The sequence below is a fragment of the Lactuca virosa genome, chromosome 8 (genome assembly GCF_052849685.1).
Source record: "Lactuca virosa cultivar CGN04683 chromosome 8, Lactuca_virosa_CGN04683_v6, whole genome shotgun sequence".
In the NCBI taxonomy this organism is placed as follows: Eukaryota; Viridiplantae; Streptophyta; class Magnoliopsida; order Asterales; family Asteraceae; genus Lactuca; species Lactuca virosa.
In genome coordinates this window covers 137287230-137307983 of record NC_136433.1, presented here as the reverse complement: position 1 = coordinate 137307983, position 20754 = coordinate 137287230, and the positions used below count along the sequence as shown (strand labels likewise).

At 34.6% G+C, this 20754-nt stretch overlaps 2 protein-coding genes across 3 annotated transcripts; one reads left to right on the top strand and one right to left on the bottom strand.

The window, feature by feature from the left end:
• The first annotated feature begins 1101 nt into the window (after positions 1 to 1101).
• LOC145128602 (uncharacterized) lies at positions 1102 to 2242 on the top strand. Its single transcript, XM_079063421.1, has 2 exons — positions 1102 to 1499; positions 1784 to 2242. The coding sequence occupies exons 1-2, from the start codon at positions 1189 to 1191 to the stop codon at positions 2106 to 2108; spliced, it is 636 nt and encodes a 211-aa protein (XP_078919547.1). The 5' UTR covers positions 1102 to 1188; the 3' UTR covers positions 2109 to 2242.
• XI-I (myosin) lies at positions 2218 to 12363 on the bottom strand. Of its 2 annotated transcripts, none has more exons than XM_079063420.1 (29): positions 11938 to 12363; positions 10670 to 10813; positions 8950 to 9095; positions 8057 to 8863; positions 7705 to 7966; positions 7575 to 7612; positions 7356 to 7482; positions 7102 to 7275; positions 6889 to 7020; positions 6674 to 6783; positions 6530 to 6590; positions 6051 to 6434; positions 5844 to 5963; positions 5658 to 5756; positions 5354 to 5575; positions 5139 to 5278; positions 4961 to 5072; positions 4826 to 4873; positions 4450 to 4710; positions 4229 to 4375; positions 3984 to 4154; positions 3764 to 3901; positions 3599 to 3669; positions 3431 to 3530; positions 3287 to 3343; positions 3030 to 3086; positions 2833 to 2913; positions 2672 to 2754; positions 2218 to 2571 (listed from the first exon to the last, which is right to left on the bottom strand). In XM_079063420.1, the coding sequence occupies exons 1-29, from the start codon at positions 12079 to 12081 to the stop codon at positions 2448 to 2450; spliced, it is 4560 nt and encodes a 1519-aa protein (XP_078919546.1). In that variant the 5' UTR covers positions 12082 to 12363; the 3' UTR covers positions 2218 to 2447. The 2 variants fall into 2 exon arrangements, with proteins under 2 accessions (XP_078919546.1, XP_078919545.1); XM_079063419.1 differs by having other exon boundaries at positions 4826 to 4876; positions 11938 to 12362.
• Positions 12364 to 20754: the final 8391 nt, after the last annotated feature.

Sequence of the window (20754 nt, the reverse complement as noted above, 5' to 3'; positions counted from 1 at the left end):
TATCACGAAGACAGGCCAAAGCACAAACATAATCTGAATCTATACCACATATGTTGTTATCTCGTAAGATGTGGTCTTGTAACACCCACGATTGAGCTCGTGAGGCCACAAAAGCATAAGAGGAAGTTTCTACTGTTGAGTACAAACCCAATCCACCAAACCTAATTGGTAACGAAGCCAGTCCCCAAAGAACGGACCCCCGTTAAAACCACAATGTCGTAACGACCATGTGAACGGGTTGGCACGTCCTCAGGCCAAAGAAAAGTTTGGCGATGCCCATGCAAAATCGAAGCAAAATGAGTTCACTGTAGCGGTCATGTAACTGTGGTGGAAGGTGCATCAAATCAACAGCTTTGGCAGCCTTCTTCATGGCTAACTCGCTAATAAAATTCACATCTCTACTAGCAGCTCCCCCAAGAATTATTTTTTTATATTCAGATGCTTAATAAAAATGATATTATTTATGTATACACTAACAAACATAATTATTAGATTTAAAAGGAAAAAAATAATAAGAAAAAGAAACAACGCATAATTCCTAGGTCAAGGTGGTAAAACATGTTTAAGAGAATAGTATTGGGTTGAGGTAAAATTAAGTAAATTCTCAGTATAGATTGAACCGACATGTGTTGGATTGACATATTAGCATTTGTTTATTTCTTTTTCAAAAATTTTGATAAATATTTAGTATCTTGAATATAATTATGATATTATATCATTATAATAAATAATTTCATTATATTTAACATGCTTTATGTGTCCCGTTCTTTTTTTATAACAATTTTTTTATAGAAAATAATACATTACTTAAATAGTTCGTCTATCCAAATAGCTATTAAGCTATCAATCTATTCCCTTATCATGTCAAACAAAAAACCAACATAAAAAGGTTTAAATAACATCGGAAAATAGAAAACTGTAGCCAATCGGTTTTGTAAGAATAAAATAAAATTCAATCATTGATATAAAATAAGAAAGAATTAGTGGAAATAAGTAATAATAAGTCGTGTGTCTTAATAAATCTTATCCACTAATCTGAATAGGATCCGATTCAGCAATCATCAATTCCCATATCTTTCTTTTATAATATAAATATAAACAGTGAGATTGCAAATTCGGAACTCGGAAGGTGGTTATCGATTCTTGGATTTGTGAAATTCCATCTCTTGTTACATTGGGGACCATCAGATGAAGACGATCTGGGAAAAAGAAGATGGCGATGGATATGGTGGTGGTTGCCGGACGTCGGCGTTGCTGCCGGAGACACAAGTTGGCGGAGGAGGAGAAAATGGAAGCATGTTTGAAGGATCAACGAAATCGATGATGATCGTACGAGAAGAGGAAGAGGAATGTAATTCATCGAGTAGTTCTTCGATCGGAGACGACAGTGACGACGATCGGGAAGGAGATGTCGAGAGTCATTACGCATATGATCATCATAACAACAATGGATCCTTCGATGATGCAATTCAAGCCCTGGAACAAGCGTTGCCAATCAGGTTTACTTTCTTCAGAAAACTTGGAATTCTGCATAAATTTGTGATCTCTAATTCGTTATAATCATCTGCCATGACCGATCTTATGCATTCGTAATCAACATTACATCAAAAAAAAAAAAAAAAATGGACAAACGATCTGTTTGTTAGATTTCTCCGATTCATTGGAAGTGTTTATCACATTGCCTTCTTTCTCCAAGTAAACCTCAAAAGTTGCAGTTAATTTGCCAAATTTTAAAAGCACAAATCGAATTCTCGATTGTTAATAGATATTGATATTGTTACAGGAGGGGAATATCATCATTCTACAATGGGAAATCCAAATCTTTCACGAGCTTAGCAGATGTGTGGCCATCAACATCATCTTCCAGTTCCAGTTCCAATTCCATACAAGACATTGCAAAACCAGAAAATGCTTACACAAGAAAACGAAAAAATCTTGGAGCTTTCAAACTATCAAACATAAACACTGGAAGGATATCCAAGAAACCGAAAACCACAACAATAACAACATTTCAGCAATCTCAAGTCAACAGACCACAATTGTCGCTGAGATCATTCTCAATGGTGAACTTGCATCAATGCAATCCCACAAAGATTGAAAATTGTTAGCCCAAACTTAACTTTTATGTTGTAAATTGCGTTTAACTTTTAAGTGTTTCCATCAACCATACGAAATAGAACCCTATAACTCTGGGCCTCTATCTTTACCACTTCAAAATAAATAATTGGATTTGATTTGGCTACGAGAATGAGAATCCACTGGAATCGATTACAATGTGCACAACAAACAAGCTTTACAAAAGAATAAAAAAAGAAAAGAAATTAACTAGTAGTATTTACTTTACATGGAACTTTGACTTGCTTGCACTCCTAATTAAATATCCCTACAGAAACGATATATTTCCTTTCCCCTACCGTAAGCATGCAAATGGTCTTTTATCGACAAATTCACTTGGGATTTGGAAGTAGAAATTGTGCCGAAGGATATTCAGCTAAGAACGCAGGGGGCTCGATATCTGTAGGATCAATGCCAGGAATTGCCATGTAGATATCTTCTGTAGAGAATGGAATGCTGCAATATATGTATATGTATATGTACACACCAAAGATGAATTAAATTTCAAAAAAAAAAAAAGATTTATTTAGATGAAATGATTGGAATTAAGAATTACCTGAGATCATCGTCCAATAAGAATGAATTGGAAGTAAGATTCTGAGAGTCCTTGTTCAGCATTTCCCTCATCTCAGTAACAACCTAAAAAAACAAACAAACATTAACATTGTCAATTGTCATTGTATTATATAAATATTAGTAAACCAAATGAATACTAACCTCATTTGAGACGCTTTGGGTCCCATATTTGTCATCCCAGTACATTGTACTTATGCGATATATTTGTCTAACAGTCAACGCCTATCCAATCCAAAATCACAAATTATTAGTATTAAATTAAATGTGATCTCAGAGATAACAAGATGATAATAAATCCATCATTAAGCTTAGAGATTAAGAGATATATATATAGATACCGGACATAGATCCTGTCTGATCTCTTCCAGAGACTTTTTTCTTTTCTGGTGTATCACCTATTTAAGAATTTAAAAAAAAAAAAAAAATAAAAATAAAATAAAATGCAAGTGAATTACACCTTTTTATGTGGGACAAAAAAATACAAGCTTTGTCCGGTCCTAGTCTAATGCATGTCCAAAAAATAGAGTTTGGTTTGTCATGTGGTGTGTAATAACTAATAACTATGACATGATAGCAAGAGAGAAATAAAGTTTACCAGAAACCCAACGGCTTGTCTGATATAATTTAATTCATGCCAAGAAGTTCCTGCAAACTACACCAAATCGAAAATGTTGATTGTTGAGTTAGTTAGTACACATAACACAATCTAGACTTTATATATATTGATAAAATAAAACACCTCTTCCTTTGCATTGGCTATCCATTTCTCAAGTTCTGCTAGACCAGATTTCACGTATTCCCCGTTTGAGAATGTGCAGCATTCTCGCCGCAATAAAAGGCTACAAGAAACTTCCACCTCAGTATCACATTCATATGACCTAATAATACCAATATTTGGATCATATACCTGTTGAAAAGTGATATGTTGAGGAATGAAAACACCTGTGTTGTAAGCTTGCGTATGAAAAACGAAGGTACCTGTCACATATGCATATAATATGTTTATATATACAATAACTCTTTATTCTATAAAACTATATTTTCTTCAATTTTCCAAAGTAGAATTACATACATGATTTCCACGTAGGCGATCCATCAAGGAATCCAAAAACTCTATGATCTTCTCCCACTGACTACCAGCAGCCTGCTGAGGGATGCCACTAGGTGACCTTGAAGGTTTACCACCATGTACTCGTTGGTTCTTGGGCGCCTTTATTTATTTAAAAATCAACATTTTAATTTTATAAATAAATCTTTTTCATTTAAACTTGCTATTATACAGAAAAACCAACCTGGATGCATGAATTCAAGAGCGGTGATATTTCCTTTTTTAAGTTGTCTCTTATCAACCCAAATATCTTCTCCACACAAGCTGTTAACTGTTGTTTAAATAATATAGCTGGATACCTAGCTTCCATGGGTGAAATCCCATCATCAACAATGTATTTATGCGGAGTGTACCCCTGAGCAACATACAAAATTAAATTTAAATTAGGCAAAAAGGGTAAAACTGGAAGAAAACAAAACCAAAGCTTACTTGTGCAACCCTTCCATTCGAAAAAGATGACACACCAGAACGCTGAGGTGTCAAGAAACCATTGGACCTGAAGTTTCTTTGCAGGAGGCATAAAAGAGCTGAAGCATTGGACAACCAGTATGGTAAGGTAAGTCCCTCATCACCCATCTGGAAATCATAATGAGATTTTTTATTATTTATAAGAAAGAAATAAGAAACAGAGAGTGAAGAAAGTAGACGACCTTAAGAGCACTGTTGATGTTCTCAATAATGAAGTCGAAAATTGTAGTTCTTTCGGATTCAAAGGCATGCCAATGAAGAAGGCACTTATATATAACAGTAGCAGCCACAGGTTTTCCATCTTTGAATCCCAGGTTTTCTTTAATACACCGTGACAGGATTTCAGAGTTCTCCTGCTGTTTTTCAGAAGTCATCTTTGACCGACGTGAATCCGTCAAACCTTGGGAATTTGGATTTGCGCTTTTCATAGGCGTAGGGGTTTCCTACATAAGAATTACAATGTCACACTCACACACATAAAATAATAATAACAATAATAATAATAATAATAATAATAATAATATGTTTGGATGGAAGATTAGGCAAATTGGTCTTTACATATATAGATTTTCGCTCTGTGAAGGGAAGAGCAAGTGCACCAGAGAACTTCTGTGTACAAAAATAATCAACACATGAAAGAGTTATTATGTGTTGTATTCAGATTAAAAATAAAAATAAAAACTATTAATATACCTCAAGAAACGGCTTGGTGTTACTTTGCCAGTTCCCTCTTGAAGTGGCACTTAATGTCTTCTGTCTTAAAACATGGTTCTCTTTCTCCAAACTTGTTAGCTTTTCCTCAAAGCTACACAATAAAATCAAGCATAAAACAGAAGCATATATAAAATAAAAATACTAAATACAACAATACCTTTTTAACTTCTGTTGGAGTAGTGCACATGTTTTCTCAACCTCCCTCAATTTTTTAAGGTTACTGGATGCATCCTCTTTAGCCTCAGTAAGTTGGCTTTGCAGTGTTGAGTTCTTCTCTTCCAATGTACTCAGTGAGCTCTACATGGAAATGAAATAAGTAGAGCTTCAAGTTCTATATTTACATATTCAAAATAATTTATCTACTCTACTTACCTTCAAATATGAATTTTCGTTTCTCAAGTCAGCCATTCCAACTAGTTCTCTTTCCAAAGAAGATTTTTCTTTCACTGACATTTCCAGTTGGTTTTGCAACACTTCGTTTTTGTTGCATTCATTCACAGTAGCCAACTTTGCTGCATCCAACTCAAGAACCAAAGATTGCACAGTTTTTTTAAGTTTTGCAATTTCCACAGATTTTGACTCATCAGTTGACCCCTGCATTAATTACATTGTTGTCTCGTTACATCAAATGCATCTACATTTTAGCAAAAATAACTTAACCAGAAACCAAGAATACCCTTAATTTTTTCTCTAGTTGCAAGCGCCACGTCAGATCCTCCAGCTGTTTTTCTAGCTTAGTTTTCGCTAGGCGCAAGGCACCAGTTTCATTAGCCTCCTGTAAGATGTAAAAGAAAATGATATACAAATACAAAACAAGAAACAATAGCGCTAAACAAAGAAGACAATAAACGTAGCATTTTACCTGCTTAAGCCTCCTAAACTCTCTCTTTGCCAATTTTCTTCTCCAAAGACATTGTATTTTAGTAATATCATGCACACGATGACGAAAAGTGGAACGGATTTTATACGATCTCCATCGAGCCTGTGGAGTTAAAAAAACAATGAGATTGTTATATCAATTCTTAACATCTGACACACAAAAGTTTATGTTTAATTCTTGAAAGTTTACCTGAATTACAGTTGCAGCTCTGTGTTCCCTTATGTGTAGGTATCTTTGTCTAGTAATGAAACCACGGATGCTTGCTTGCAAAAGTACAGCAGAAACATATTGTTGTGTATAAGCATTCTTCAACAACCATCCACGAATGTACTTCTGTATCAAAATAGCAGCTGCAGCTTCACGTTTTCTAGCATATATAACTCTAGTAAGATGACCTCTGCAGTATGCTTGAAAAGAAATTGCAGCTTTTCGCTTTAATGTAAAATCTTTTCGTGCAATAAATGTTCGCATTCGAAGCTGTATACGCTTTGCAGCAGAATCCAAGACTCCAGCACGTTGACTATCCAATACACCAATTTGACCAGCCCTCAGGAAAACTTTGGTCTTCCCCAACTGTAAAAAATAATAAAATTAACAGTTTTACTTTACTAGGAAGTGTTAGGTGAACTCAAATTTCATGTTGTAGCTTTGAGTGACCAGATACAGACCTGGTAATTCTCAAGTTTTAGTTTTTGCAGGATTTTTTCTGTCATAGCACGTTCATCGTAACTGCAAGCACATCAGAACAAGGGTAAAAAAGAGATTTTACATTTTATTAAAAATAGGAAATAATGTCCAGCTCAGCACACCACCTTCCATCCATGACTTCCATGGCAATGAGTCCAAATCGGTCTACAAATTCATGATAGGTTTTCCTAGTAGGATAACCTGCAAGACTGATTCGAACAGCCTCCAAAACACCCTATACAGAAATGAAACACACAAAATCTGATAAAAAAATGTTGAAAAGTGAATAAAAAAAATGAAAATTAAAAAGAAAAAAAAAATTATGTTTGAAGTCACTGACCCCACAACGTAACTGATGTAACACACTTTGATTCTCAAACTTCTGAGGCCGGTTGACTGAGTTTGGTTTGACACAGCGGACATAATGAGGCTCTGTTGAACTTAGGGTATCCATGAGAGCTTGTAGTTGTTGCTTTAAAGAATACAGAAACAACATGAATACAACAAACATTAGCAAAGTTCAACAAAAATTTTAAGAAGAGAAAAATCATACCTTAAATCTAGATGCCACAGAAGAAAATTTGTATGATGATCTAGAAGATTCTTCTGGCATTGCTGGGAAAAGACCAGCGATAAAAGGACATGTGGAAGAAGACATTAGGTTACAGTGATCAATAACCACATAATCACGGTTTTTATCCAAGAAGGAATCTGTTTGATAATTGACCTGCATTTCAAGAATCATGATGGAATATTAATTACAATGTGTTTTATAAGTTATGTTAGTAACAGCTGTGCATTACTTGCCTTGCCAGCATAGTGAGAAATGGTAAAATCTGTCTCGGAGAATTTTGCCTTCCCTAACCTTGGGTGGGCCCGCAAATTCTGGAAAAGCTTGTTTGCAAATGTTTCATGTGTTGACTTTGGAAACATGCTGCAAAAAACATAAAAAAAAATTAAAGCATAATCTACTGAAAAATAACAGATAAATGTTTGAGAATTAAAATTCTTGTAAATCATTCGTACCAAGCTTCATCCAGTAGAGCAATTACTCCAATAGGCTTCTGCAAAAGCATGATGATATTAAGTATTGATAAATAAGATCTTGTACAATGCAAAAAATAATAATAATAATACATAAGAGATAAGAGATAACCTTTTCAATGAGATCTAAAACATCTTGATTATCTATAAACTCAATGTAACTCCATGTGATTTGTTCTTTCCGATACTCCTCCTGCTCCATCTTAAACACATGCTCATTGAAATGTTGCTGAAGCTTTTCATTTGCAAAATTAATACAAAATTGCTCGAAACTGTTATGCTTAAAGCATTCAAATCCATATATATCCAAAACTCCAATCTGCATGCGAGAATTATGATCTTGCCCAACAGATCTATTAATCTTTTCAACAAGCCTGAAACAAACAACAAAAGGTCATCAAAATTTAATAAAACCAATAAAGAAAGAAAAAAAAAAAAAAAAAAGATTAAAGCTTGTAACAAACCAATCAAAAAGCCGAGCATAAACAGTCTTTGCTAAAGTATCACGGCTTGCAACAGCAGCATCACAATCAAGAGCCTTGACTATAACCCCTTCACGAGTCTGAATAGAACGTGTGCATAAAGTTTCCAGTAAAATTTTCAAATCACATTTGAAAAGCATGGCAGCTGTCTCCAAATGAAATTTTGATTTTTCATCCTTTACTTCTGATGAATCATGCTCTTTCCCTGGTTTAAATACCACATTCCCTAAATGAAGAATTGCAGCCAATGTCCGAAATATAGATTCTTGTTCTTCATTACTGATTCCAACAATATCCATGGCTCTTCTGGTTTTTACATATTCATCTGCACTGCTTACACCTTCCAACTCATAAACTTTACTTTGGTTCAAGTAATGGAAGTTGCTTGGAGGACCTAGATTGTACATGTCAGCATCTCTTCCAGATGCACATAACTGGTAAAAACAGTGGTAGTTTCTTTCTGGGTCTGTGATTTGGACTACACGAGATCTTTCAAGTAAGTAAGTTCTAATTGCAGCACCAGATATTCTACCATTTGAATCAAACTGAATCTCTACAAACTTTCCAAAGCGACTTGAATTGTCGTTTCTACTTGTTCTTGCATTTCCAAAAGCTTCTAGAAGAGGATTTGATTCTAGGACTTGTTGTTCAACTGTTCTGTCATCAATGGCAGCACGACCACCAACATATGTAAGATATTGCATGATTAATTTTGTGGTTTCGGTTTTTCCGGCCCCACTTTCTCCACTGACCAATATGGACTGGCTTTTTGCATCACCCATCATTGCCCTGAATATAGAGTTGTACATGATGAAAAAGAGACTAAAACGTGATATAATCATCAATTATTGATGAAATGACAACAAAAAGCACACCTGTAAGATGCATCTGCTACAGCAAATACATGGGGGCTTAGCTCACCGAATGGAGCTCCTTTGTATTGCTCCATCATGTGGACATTATAAAGATGAGGAAGCTTTGTGAACGGGTTGACAGCTATTAGAATGCTTCCTGTGTATGTCTAATATAAACACCAAGAACCGATTCAAAATGAAGCAATGCAAAAATCAAGGATAATGTAGTATGAAGAAAAGTAAAAGAGTGTTATAGAAGAAGTACATCAAGTGATGTATAGCAAATTAGCTGATCCCTTTGTGAAATAATTCACATTACTCAACTGTCTTATGTATCACTATCTCCATGGATCCTTTTAGAAGGTCCTTATCATCTAGATAAAGCTTGACCTCTAAAATTCTTGGTAAGGTAACTACAGTTACCTGCCTGTCAAACATACCCACTGTGCCAGAATATCATGAACATACCTCCTCTAGTACACAGAAAGATGACTAGTATGATTTGTTGACAGTTGAATGCCTAAGAAGTTCTTAAAACCTCTTAAATTGTTAGCTGAGATTCTAATTAGATAAAAAATTCAGCCATAAAATGGTCCTTAATTCCCTAATCCCATATAGGTCTCGGGCACCCGTTCTTCTACCTAATTCATAGAAACCTCTATGCATTGCCTAGATTTCAACCATAATATTGTCCTTATTTTCATACACCTTGTTCAAACTTTGTGTTTTATGCAGCAAAAGCAAATGCTTCTTGTGAAAGACCAATCCAATACTACGTTTGAGGTTCTATAATCATGAGATCCATCTAGAAATAATGTGAACATATGTAATCCCAATGTGTCAGAGAACATAGGACAAATGAATTCATGAATATGAGTAAAAAAAAGCAATAGTTTGTGTTAATGTTGTCGTATTCAAACTTAACAAATAGCACTCTTCATGCTCATGTACTGGTTATTAAGGTGTGGGTAATGCTCAAATTACTATTAATTACACACAGAGTGGAAACATATCTAAAAGAATGAGTATGCCTGAGACATTCTAAGAGAACTATACTAGGTGGCTACCAGATTTTCCAATAAGGAGTTGTGCAACAAGTCATACAAGTGGAATAGATATCGGCTCTTATTTCTCAAGAAGTCCATAGAAGGAAATTGCCCAAAATCTCCTACTCTAAATGAAAAGAGAATCACGACATCTTGGATAACTTTAAAGGAGAAGTATGTATAACCAATAATAAAAATACATGTAGAATTATAATTGATAACTAGTCAAATGAATCTTCATAAAATTATTTGTATAAAGATATTTGTTGCCATTCAATTATTATATATTAGGCATTCATGATATGCAAGGTGCATTCTCAAATTTCCAATCTTTCTCTTCAACTAGGACTATATGTCTGATTGTAGAAAATCCAATTAGAACGGATAAGCAACAACATATTAAGATTTTTCAGGTGCAACGAATCTATCCACATGGATTCACACTAGATTGACCAACACATTCTTTGTTTTAACATGCAATATATCATAATTAACACGCATTGAAGTGCATATCATAAACAAACTAAACACACAAAAACAGGACAAGAAGTGTGAGAGCATACACACATGCATACAAAATTATAAACATACACATTATGAAATCCATACAGTCATTATTATGATTACGAGGAGATTAACTAGGTCTAACTCATTAGAAAGTAAAGCTCAAAATCAAAATAAAAGATGTCACTTACATATATCTCGTTAAGAGCATAACGTTTCTTAAGATTATCAAGCACTCCTGGTTCATTCAAGTAAGCCAATTTGGTCATATCATCCACCCCACCATACTCTGCATCAGCATCTCTGAGTAACAGCTTATCCGCAAAAGTCAACACCTTCACAATGACATGCAATTACAAAGTGATCAAAAATGAAGTTACAGCTTGTCACATTATGTTGTCTAAATGGTTTAGCAGTTTCCAGATAATTCTTTCATAAAATTTCAAACTATGGATTAGTCAATAATTTCAAGTTGGGTTGTCACCTACTATCAAATAGAAGAGGACAATATGCCTAGAGATCTCACAATGCCAATTTACCTCTTAAGGCAATCAGTTGAGTTACTATGTAATGCCAATGTGGTTAACACTTCTTGCATTGTTTTTTTCTGTCAAATAACTTGCCTATGTAGCTAATAACCTTAAACGGTTTATCAAACAGTTCATATATTTGATAATTAGCACAATACCATAATGTTCCATAGTCCAATAACCCACTCATTATTCATCATGTTACTAGCTTGTGGATAATATATTCTCCAATAAATAAGATCGCCTAACAATTGTACAAATTTAATATTCCCAAACTTTCGGTTAAAGCACTGCGGCTTTTTATCCACATTTAAAGTAGTATTTCCAAATGTGGAACAAAATTTTATTGGTAGATTGCAAGAAAACATAAATGTAACTATCAGTCTTCATATTTTAGATTCCATTCTAGAGATAAAAATTAGGTCATTTAACATCATTGTAGTGTAATATTCTCTGCCATTTAAGGAAACTGAAACCATAACTAGTCCAGAACGAATTTAAAGAAAGCAGCCACATCAGTCAGAATCCAATAATGTTCAATATACTTTAGTTTAGACTGTACATATAAGTGGCTTAGGCATCATGTAATTCTATCTGATCCACCAGTAGTTGACAAATTAAGGTCTTTTTCAGTTTTACACGAACCAATAAGGTAACAACAAGATCATGACTCCCATCAATGAAAACTGTTCTCAACATAGCCTAACCTTTCTTTCAAAGTTGAAATGTTTCGATCTCAATCATTTTTTTATGTCAACGAAAATGTACAGTTCTTTAGAAAAAACAAACAGCAAAACCGTCTTGACCATATATATTCGGATATTATTTCAATGAAGTTGCTTAAACAACAAGTCAAATCCCTCTCAGTTGACGAATTCTGTAGAAAAATATACAGAAATAAATAATCAACAAAAAATGAAATTCATTACCTGCTTCCCGGATTCAGTGATTACTTGAACCTGTTTGCCGGAGAAACCGCTGACTTCTCCGGCGGCCCAAGCTGTGCCTTTGTCCTCTAACCACACCTTGGACCCCTTACGGAGACTCATCGTAGTGTTGCTATTGGTCATCATAGCAAGCAAATCATCTAGGTCTTCAATATCCAGAACCCCAATAGAACCCTTGAACCAAATTTGAAATTCGAAGAAACCCTAGAAAGAATTTGGAGTAAATTTGGAGTTCCCGCCCTGAAAATGAAAGAGAAAAGGTCCTACAAAAGGGGCTGATGGCATACAGATACAGTAATCGACTATTTTAATGGAAAGATGGGAATTTAGGATTAAATTCTGCAGTTACGTATAACCCCATCCATGGAACTCCACCGTTTCAAACCCCACTTTTTTTACAGCAGCAAATAGCAACTTACAAGTCGGCAGAAACAGTTAACTGATTCTTTCTAATTTCTATGACTTAAAAACTAAATCTAAAAAAATAAAAAAAAACATCATAATTGTATAAATTTAAATCTGATCAAACAAAAATAATGTAATCTTATTGATAGATTTTTTTATTCAAATAGATTAAGTGAAAGATATGTGAAAGTACAATAAAGTGTATGTTTATTTTACCCAAGCAACTTTGTCTACTTTTTACCTTTTTAGGTTTAAATATTTTTCGTAAGTTGATTAAATTATAATGGTTTAAACATGTGATATAGAGCTTTATTTAAATTATAATGGTTTAAACATGTGATATATAAGTACTTAAAATAAATTAATTGCTATGTTTAAATGTTATCGTGAGATTAAGTCGGTTGGTTTAGAAAGACTAATTTTTAGATAACTTATTTAGGAAGGAAACATCGTAACTACTCACCATCGGAATAAGCTTTCAAGGCAGTTGTCAAGTCAGCCAGTAAGTAGGTAACAGTCAGCTAGCAAGTTGGGTAGTTCTTACCTGTTTGAGTACGAGACTTCGGTGTAGTAATACTATAACGGTTTTGACACATACTAAGGACTCCTTGTGTAAAGCAACTTCTTGTGCTTTTATTACAGTCAACGAAGTGCCGTCTAATCTAATAGGGTGTCGTCTAATCTAATAGGGGTTCATTTCGTTTCTTTTTTTGAAACGCCCAACTAACTAACTTACTCCTAAATAACCACATATGTCTTCACCGAGACTTGAACCCATGATCTCTCATATGAGAGGGTTACTCCTTACCGCTAGGCCATTGACCATTTGGTGTTCGTTTCGTTTCACCCATCATACATACTGAGTCAAAGGCAGGCGAACTCGGACCAGTGTAACAAAGTTTAGACTATCGCGATTGGACTTTACAATATAAGAGGTTGTGTAAAAAGGAAAGGGAAAATAAGCTTTGCAAAAGCTAAGGTTGAAGCTCTTTGGTCAATATTAGCACATATCGCATTTCATCATGATTAGGGTGATGTGGTTGTTCCATCGGTTTTCTTTATGGAGGGATCTCTTATTCCGAATATTCTTGAAAGGCAGATTGACAAGTGCGACGGGAGATGGAGATTCCAGAAAAGTCTACGAATAAGTAATTGAAGGATTGGCTTATGTGCTCAACTCAAGCAAGAAAAAGCTAGAAAATCAAGCATATTGAATGGTGGCAGAGGAGGGAGTGGTCAAAACATAACATTGTGTAAATGGTAGGCGACCACAACACATTGTCGTCCCTTTTTTTTCTTTCATTTTTTTCGCACTAGGAGTAGTTGTGACTTAATAATTCCAAAACTAAGGGTAAGCATTTTGACCAAATCGGATACTCGAACCAGTTTGGGGGGTAATAAGTGGACCGTGGACCGGACCATTAAGCATATATCGATGTCGGTGCCAGTTTTTCAACTTTTGGACCGATTGGAATTGATACAACATCTAATGTGGAGAATACAAGGCGATGAAGCAATTGATATCAATGGTTTTGGATGAGTTTTTTGAATATTCAAAAGTTCATATGAATTATTTAAGTTGTCTAGAATGTGTTTAACGAGTTTTTTCAAAAGAAACATAATTTACTTAAAATGGTGTTTCTAATGTCTATCATACAAACATAAAATGATGTTTTTTAACGATACCCCAACTTCAAGAAACTGTAACCCAATAAACATGTAACCAAATAAGATGATATTGTATTGTGAAATGAAGTACAAACATTAAATTATATGTTGGGGAAAAAATATCATGTTATTGCGAGTTCAAACGAATGAGTCATGACTAGTAGAAGAATTTCACATAATTTTCGGTCAAAATTGGTTTTTACCCGTAAAAAGGTGGAACCAGATCGGTAAAAATTTGGAACCGAAAATATGGATTAACGAAAACCTATAATCAGGACGATAAATGCAAACTGGTACCAGCCACCCCTATTCAAAACCCAATGTTTTTTTATTTTATTTTAAAGTTGTAATTGTAGTTTTTTCTAGTGTCTCGTTAGTTTTAATATATTTAGTCGTTATATATATATATATATATATATATATATATATATATATATATATACACACACATGCACGAACTCGAAAGCAATAACAACGACATTACCTCAATCTCATACAAATGCGGAGGTATGAACATGAAACTAATAGGCCAATCTACAAAAGTGTTAAGTATATTTTATTACAATGATTAATAAATTATAAGGGTAATGAATTTTACCTCATGTACACATTTAATCAATTACGTTGTTTTTTTGTACATGTATCACCATTAAACTTGTTTATCATGTTCAAAAAATATCATTATGATCGGTGTTAGAGTTTCAAACCCATCAGATAATATGGGTATAAAATGTCTCCAAATACACTTCTAATATGCACTATAAAGTAATACACGGAGGTAGGGTCGATCCTCGGAAACACCGAACAATTACTAACACGAAGTAAGCAGATTCGAAAAATGTAACGATTTCAACTCTATGTTTGAATGTCTTGTTAATGTGGCTCAATTAAGAAATATCATTCACTCAATTCTATCCAAATTGGTACTTAGAAATGTTAACAAGCTCTAACACTTCTCATTCACCAAATTATTAGATTTAAAACAAGCTCTTTAAAACTAACCTAATATTTGAATTCAAGTATAACTAAGCTCTTAGAAATAAACCAAAATATTTCATTAAGCTTTATGTGAATGTCCACAAACAACATCTGATACTCCTCACAAGTGTGGGAGTGTAAGAATGTATGAATAAAATTTACATTAAAAATCATTCATTGGAAATCAATTTAATGCATGTTATTAAGTCCATTTCACAAACAGTTATGGATTTTACAATTTAGATAACTTGAATGATCTAACCGTAATTCAAATGACCATTAATAATCAAAATTAAAACCAATTTATTTGTTGAAACAAAATCGAAATCATTAGATATAGTTTGAATATAAACATCAATTCTTATTATTAAACCACAAACGACAAGTCAAGAAATAGAATTGGAAAACATAGGGTTCTAGCCACACATGACTAGAACAAAGTCAACAATTATAGAAATGAAATTAAAGTACTAAAGTTGCTTACAAGATGAAATAAAATGTTTCCAAATGATCTCCTCAAAGTTAATAGTTAAACCCTTCTGTAAAAATCGCCCATTGGTCGCCTAGAATGAGAAATAATGTTCGGAATGGCCAAAAGTCCCGAAATAGGTCATAAAAGAAAACTGCCAAAAGCAGTTACACGTCTGACACGACTCCGTGTCAAATATAGTTAATATGACACGACCCAATGTGGTTTCAAAGTATATTGCCTTCTTTTGACCCGCCTCCAAAGTACAATGATGAAATTGGCACAAATCCTCGTTTGACACGACCCCGTGTCGAATTATACTTGAACAACACGACCCGTACATAGCTTCATGCCCAGTTTGACATAAATGTTGTGTGATGAATTCTCGATTTCTTCATTTTTGCCTCAAAAAATCTGCAACTTTGCTTCTGACCCTTTTTCACCATTTTGAATCACCTCCAACCTCCAGAACCACTTGAAAATGGCATAAAATTATGGAAATGAAATGTGCCAAAATTTGTCCCAAAAGCAAGTAAAATGCATGAAATATTATTGAAATGTTATGCAATAAAATGTATTAATATTGCTAAAAAAGTGCATAAAATGCACCCAACAATCGGCTAATGTAGGTTCAGTCGGTCGAGGGTACTTTTCTGACGAACACTATGGATTTTCTAGCCAAAGGACACACTATGAATGTTCCGGCCACACACACAAACTCGGTTCTGAAAATCTGGTTTTTTTAGGGTTTATTCTTGAAATTAGTATCCTGCATGTTGAAGAGCACATTCATAAATTTATAGTGTGTGTGTTCATTGTCAATATCAAATTGCAACATCCTAAGACAAAAATCAAAATCCATGAATCGAAAATTAAAACCCAAAAAATGAAATTGATTTCCTGTTGGCTGAAGAACGCACTTAGAAATCTGGAGTGTGTGTGTTTATGATCAAAATCGATTTGCAAAATCCCATAAATGAAACTTAAAACCTAGAAATCTGAGTTCTCTAAGTCTTAAACATTTTGGGTTCATTTTTTAGATACACGGGTTCATCTTTCGGGTTCATGTATCTTCATTTAGGTTCATGTTTTTAAATTTGGGTTTGTGTTTGATTTAGACTCGAGCATACAATTTGTGTTTCTTTCATGCCCAATAACTAAATGCTCAAGGGTTTTGAAACTAAAATCTTTTTAAAACCCATAAACCCCCTCAATTTCCCATAAAACCCATAAAAAATATCTTTTAAAGAAACCGAGTGTGTGTGTGTGCTCATGCCTCGTGTGTGAAACATATAAAAACCCAAGAGCTTAATGGTCAAGAACCATCAACACTCCCAAAAATTGTGTGTGTGTGCTCTTTATCACAATGTGTTATTGAAAACACACCCCAAAAATCATATATTGAGTTTGCATCTTTGAATCTTGATGTTATTGAGTGAAACCCCATGGATCATAAATCAAACCTTTGATGTTCTTGTATATGTGTTCGAGAAACCCCAAAATATAGAAAACGAGATAGGATGAAGCGAAGAGAGAAAAGTGATGTGTTTTTTTCATGTGTGTGTAAAACTTATAGATCTCTCGAGTTTTGGAAAATTAGATGAAGAATATGATCGCCAGAAACATCATGTTGCCTGGAGAAGACTATTGGAGATTCATCGAAGCTGTCAGGGACGTCAAAAACCGGCTAAAACTACAATAACCAGTCATAATTGTGTTTTATAAACAATGTAAACAAGTTTTAACGGTGATATATGTAAAAATGTATAATAGGACCAAAATCTTTTGATTTTGTCTCATGATAATGTAATGGGTACTCTAACTTCTACAAAATAACAACGTTGGATGCACGAACCGACCAATTAAGGCCAAAAGCATATCGCTGTCACACCCCGAAGCCGGAATGGCGGAATCGTTCCGGGGTGAAGGACGTCATGTTTAGCATCACAACCAATGAATAATAGGAATCATAGCAACACAACCAATACAATGGATACATATATAAGTAAAAAAATTTACATCAGTTTGAAACTTGTTTTAAATACACCAAAGTATGTAGAATATAAAAACATGACTCTTATTGCTCCGGCTCCTCTAAATCCAATAAGTATCTGTCTACTGATTTCCTGAGAATACAAGCAGTTTGAAAGAATATCAACATAAAGCTGGTGAGTTCATAAGCATTTAGTTTTGAGGAAAAATGTTCTCTGCTTCTTTTGATAAGTGTTCCTCAAGAAAATCCTATATTTTCTTATGAAAAGAATAGTTGAAACCCATTCCTTCCATGACTTCCAGATTCATACAGATACGTACAATCCAAGGAGTCATGGAGTGAATATGAATATCCATTAGTTGAATATTAAACCATCCGTTTATGAAAATACCGTGTTATCCTGGGAAAATCCTATATTTTCCCTAAAAGTAGGTTGTTGGTTATCTGTTCTAAAATGAAGTGTACAAGTATCTACCATACTTATATCGTTAAACGTAGTTTCCTTTGAAACTATGGTTACTCCCAGTGAGGTATATTAGCCTTATTACATAAATAAAACTAATAAAAATGTGGTGAACTAAATCCTGAAGGTATTGTTAATACCCTCCAGTAATCAAATCGGTTATTACTTTGAGGTTAGTTCACTTGATTCATTATTACAAAAGTAAATCTCTGTTGTCTAGGTTGTGAGTTTTATAACCATACATTAACTTGATATGGCACGTATCGGGGCCAGTATCCTTTATGACTTTGTCACCCGTAGACCTGCCGGTCCAACTGTAGCTAGCAGCGAGGTGCGGGATAGTCAGTCCCGTATAGATCTATACACAACATTCACGCTCTCCCTACAAGAGATTCTGGTCATAAGTGTTAGTCCTACATTCTGATTTTGTGGGAGTGTTACCAAGGACGTGTCTCCAACTTAGACTAACAAATTTACAAGTAATAATACTGAAAATCCTGTTTATGATTTGCATGAATCCTTTATAAAATAATACATTTTACTACATGATTCACAAGTTCGTTACCCTAGTTTTGAAAACTGTTTCTACGAGTTGATTTCTTAATCGTTTGGTAAAAACTGTTTTCCATGTTAAAAACGTACTGAAAATATAATTATCTTAAACAAAATAATATATTTTGAGCACAAGTTTCCTTGTACTTTTGCTTGTATTCCCCCCTGAAAACATGAAAAACTCGGAAAAGCGTAGGGGTATGAACTCACCTTGAGCGAGTGGTTTGATTGAAGGATCGATACGGAAAGCTGGATGTTCAAGTGAAGCCTTGAACACAATTTGATCCTAATTAACACGTAATGACACATAAATGAGTCAAATGAGTGTGTTTCACCACTAGATGTGATGGAGAACCACTATAGGGACTTGGAATTACTTGCACTAAGTGTTAGGACCTTAAAGGATTGCATGAGGGATTTGTATGGCCACCCTAAAGGTGTGTGCGGCCATGGGTGTGCGGCCCAATGGGTGTGCGGTCGTACACTCATGATGAGAGGTGCATTTGTGGTGTTTTCAAGGTCCATACTTGCATCCATGAAGTGTTATAGGTCTATACTCGATTGTAGTCCAAGTTAAGGGTCCTAGAAGTGGGTTTGTGGTCCTAGGGTGTGTGTGTGGTCGCACACGGGAGTGTGCTGCCGCACACAAGGAGTGTGCTACCGCACAAGGGTGTGTGCGGCCGTACACAAGTGTGTGCGATCGTACACCCCACTTTATGATGTCCAAAAATGCCAATCTTAAGATGTAGCAAGGCTAGGGTCATGTCCAACTCGAATATGGAAGTCAAACTCTCACTTTGGAGGGTATTTTAAGAGTGTGCGGCCACCTTAAAGGGAGTGTGCGGTTGCACTCACTTCCAAACACGAAGAACATGAAGAATATTGTACACTTAAGGCTTAGATAGAGTGGTCTTTCATGGATATCAAGTTAAAGGATGAATTACTCACGTTCTTGAAGCTTTGGAGGGTTTGTGGTTGAAGAAGCTTGAGAGGAAAAGTGTTGTGTGCTGCCAAGGTGTCAAAGGAATGAAAGGAAAGGGGGTTACTCTTTATATAGGGGTGGGTGTACTGCCTATAAGGGAGTGTACGGCCAAGAGGTGAGTGTGCGGCCGTACACTCCCCCTAAGGGTGTGTATGGACCGGTTTTGTCACCATATGGCTTGCTGACTCTTTCCTAACCTCAACCTTGGCTATACTCAAGCTTAGAATGCTTAAATGAACCCTTAAACAGTACGAGAAGTCAACAGAACCAGTTTAACATTGATTGAATTGGCTAAGTGTACAAGATAAAAGCTTCGCGTTGTCACAATCGCCGACAGAAGGGACGAGTAAATCGCTACATACCTAAAGGCAGACCAACCAAGCCAACATGAAATCCACATACGAGCTTTTTAACTGCAAAACTTAAATATACGCTATTGGAACTAGAAAAATCATGGTTGTTGGCACCAAACTTGCCCTCAAATGGATCATCGTTAATGATTTTATATTGTACTCATTTAAATTACCATAATCGTTTAAGTCTGATATTGTTATTACTATCTCCCTGATAGTTGGACTTTTGGTTGGGTCGACTGGTCCGTCTTCGACTGTGCATCAATTTACGCGTCCCTTTTATCGGCAATATGTTCATGGCATTAATTGGTTTGATCATGCCTCTAACGTTGTTATATTGGAGAATTTGTAATGCTCAAAACAAAATTACTCTCTTTATACATTACCATGGAATAACATGAATACATAATAGAAATTCGGTCCTGCTATGTTGCCCTTCGAGATCGGAGTTAAACTAATTTACAAGTACCTTTTTTATTTTATTGTTGTTATGGTGGAATATTTAAATAGACATTTTGTAACATCCCAAAATTTTCAATAAATTTGAAAATTTTAAATTAACATAATTCAACCAATCAGTATCTTCATTAAAAATAAGTTTTGAGCTAAACCCCAAGATAAATTCAATTTTAAATAAACAGTGTTTTTAAAGGGAAATGGGTAATCACAAAGCTTAGTGAATTTCACACGTTCACGTTATCATTGTTGGATTAGGTGTCTAAGCCAATAACTAAATTAGTATAATCTTAAATTATTAGCAATGCTCCTTTTGGGTTGCCCTCATAACCAGAAATAGCTAAAAATGATATTAAAAGAAAGAGAGATAAAGAATTTGTTAATATATTATGTGATTAATATATTAATTGGAAATAAATAATTGATATGTTGATTTATTATGTAATTAATAAATTAACATGATATCAATTGTTATATAAC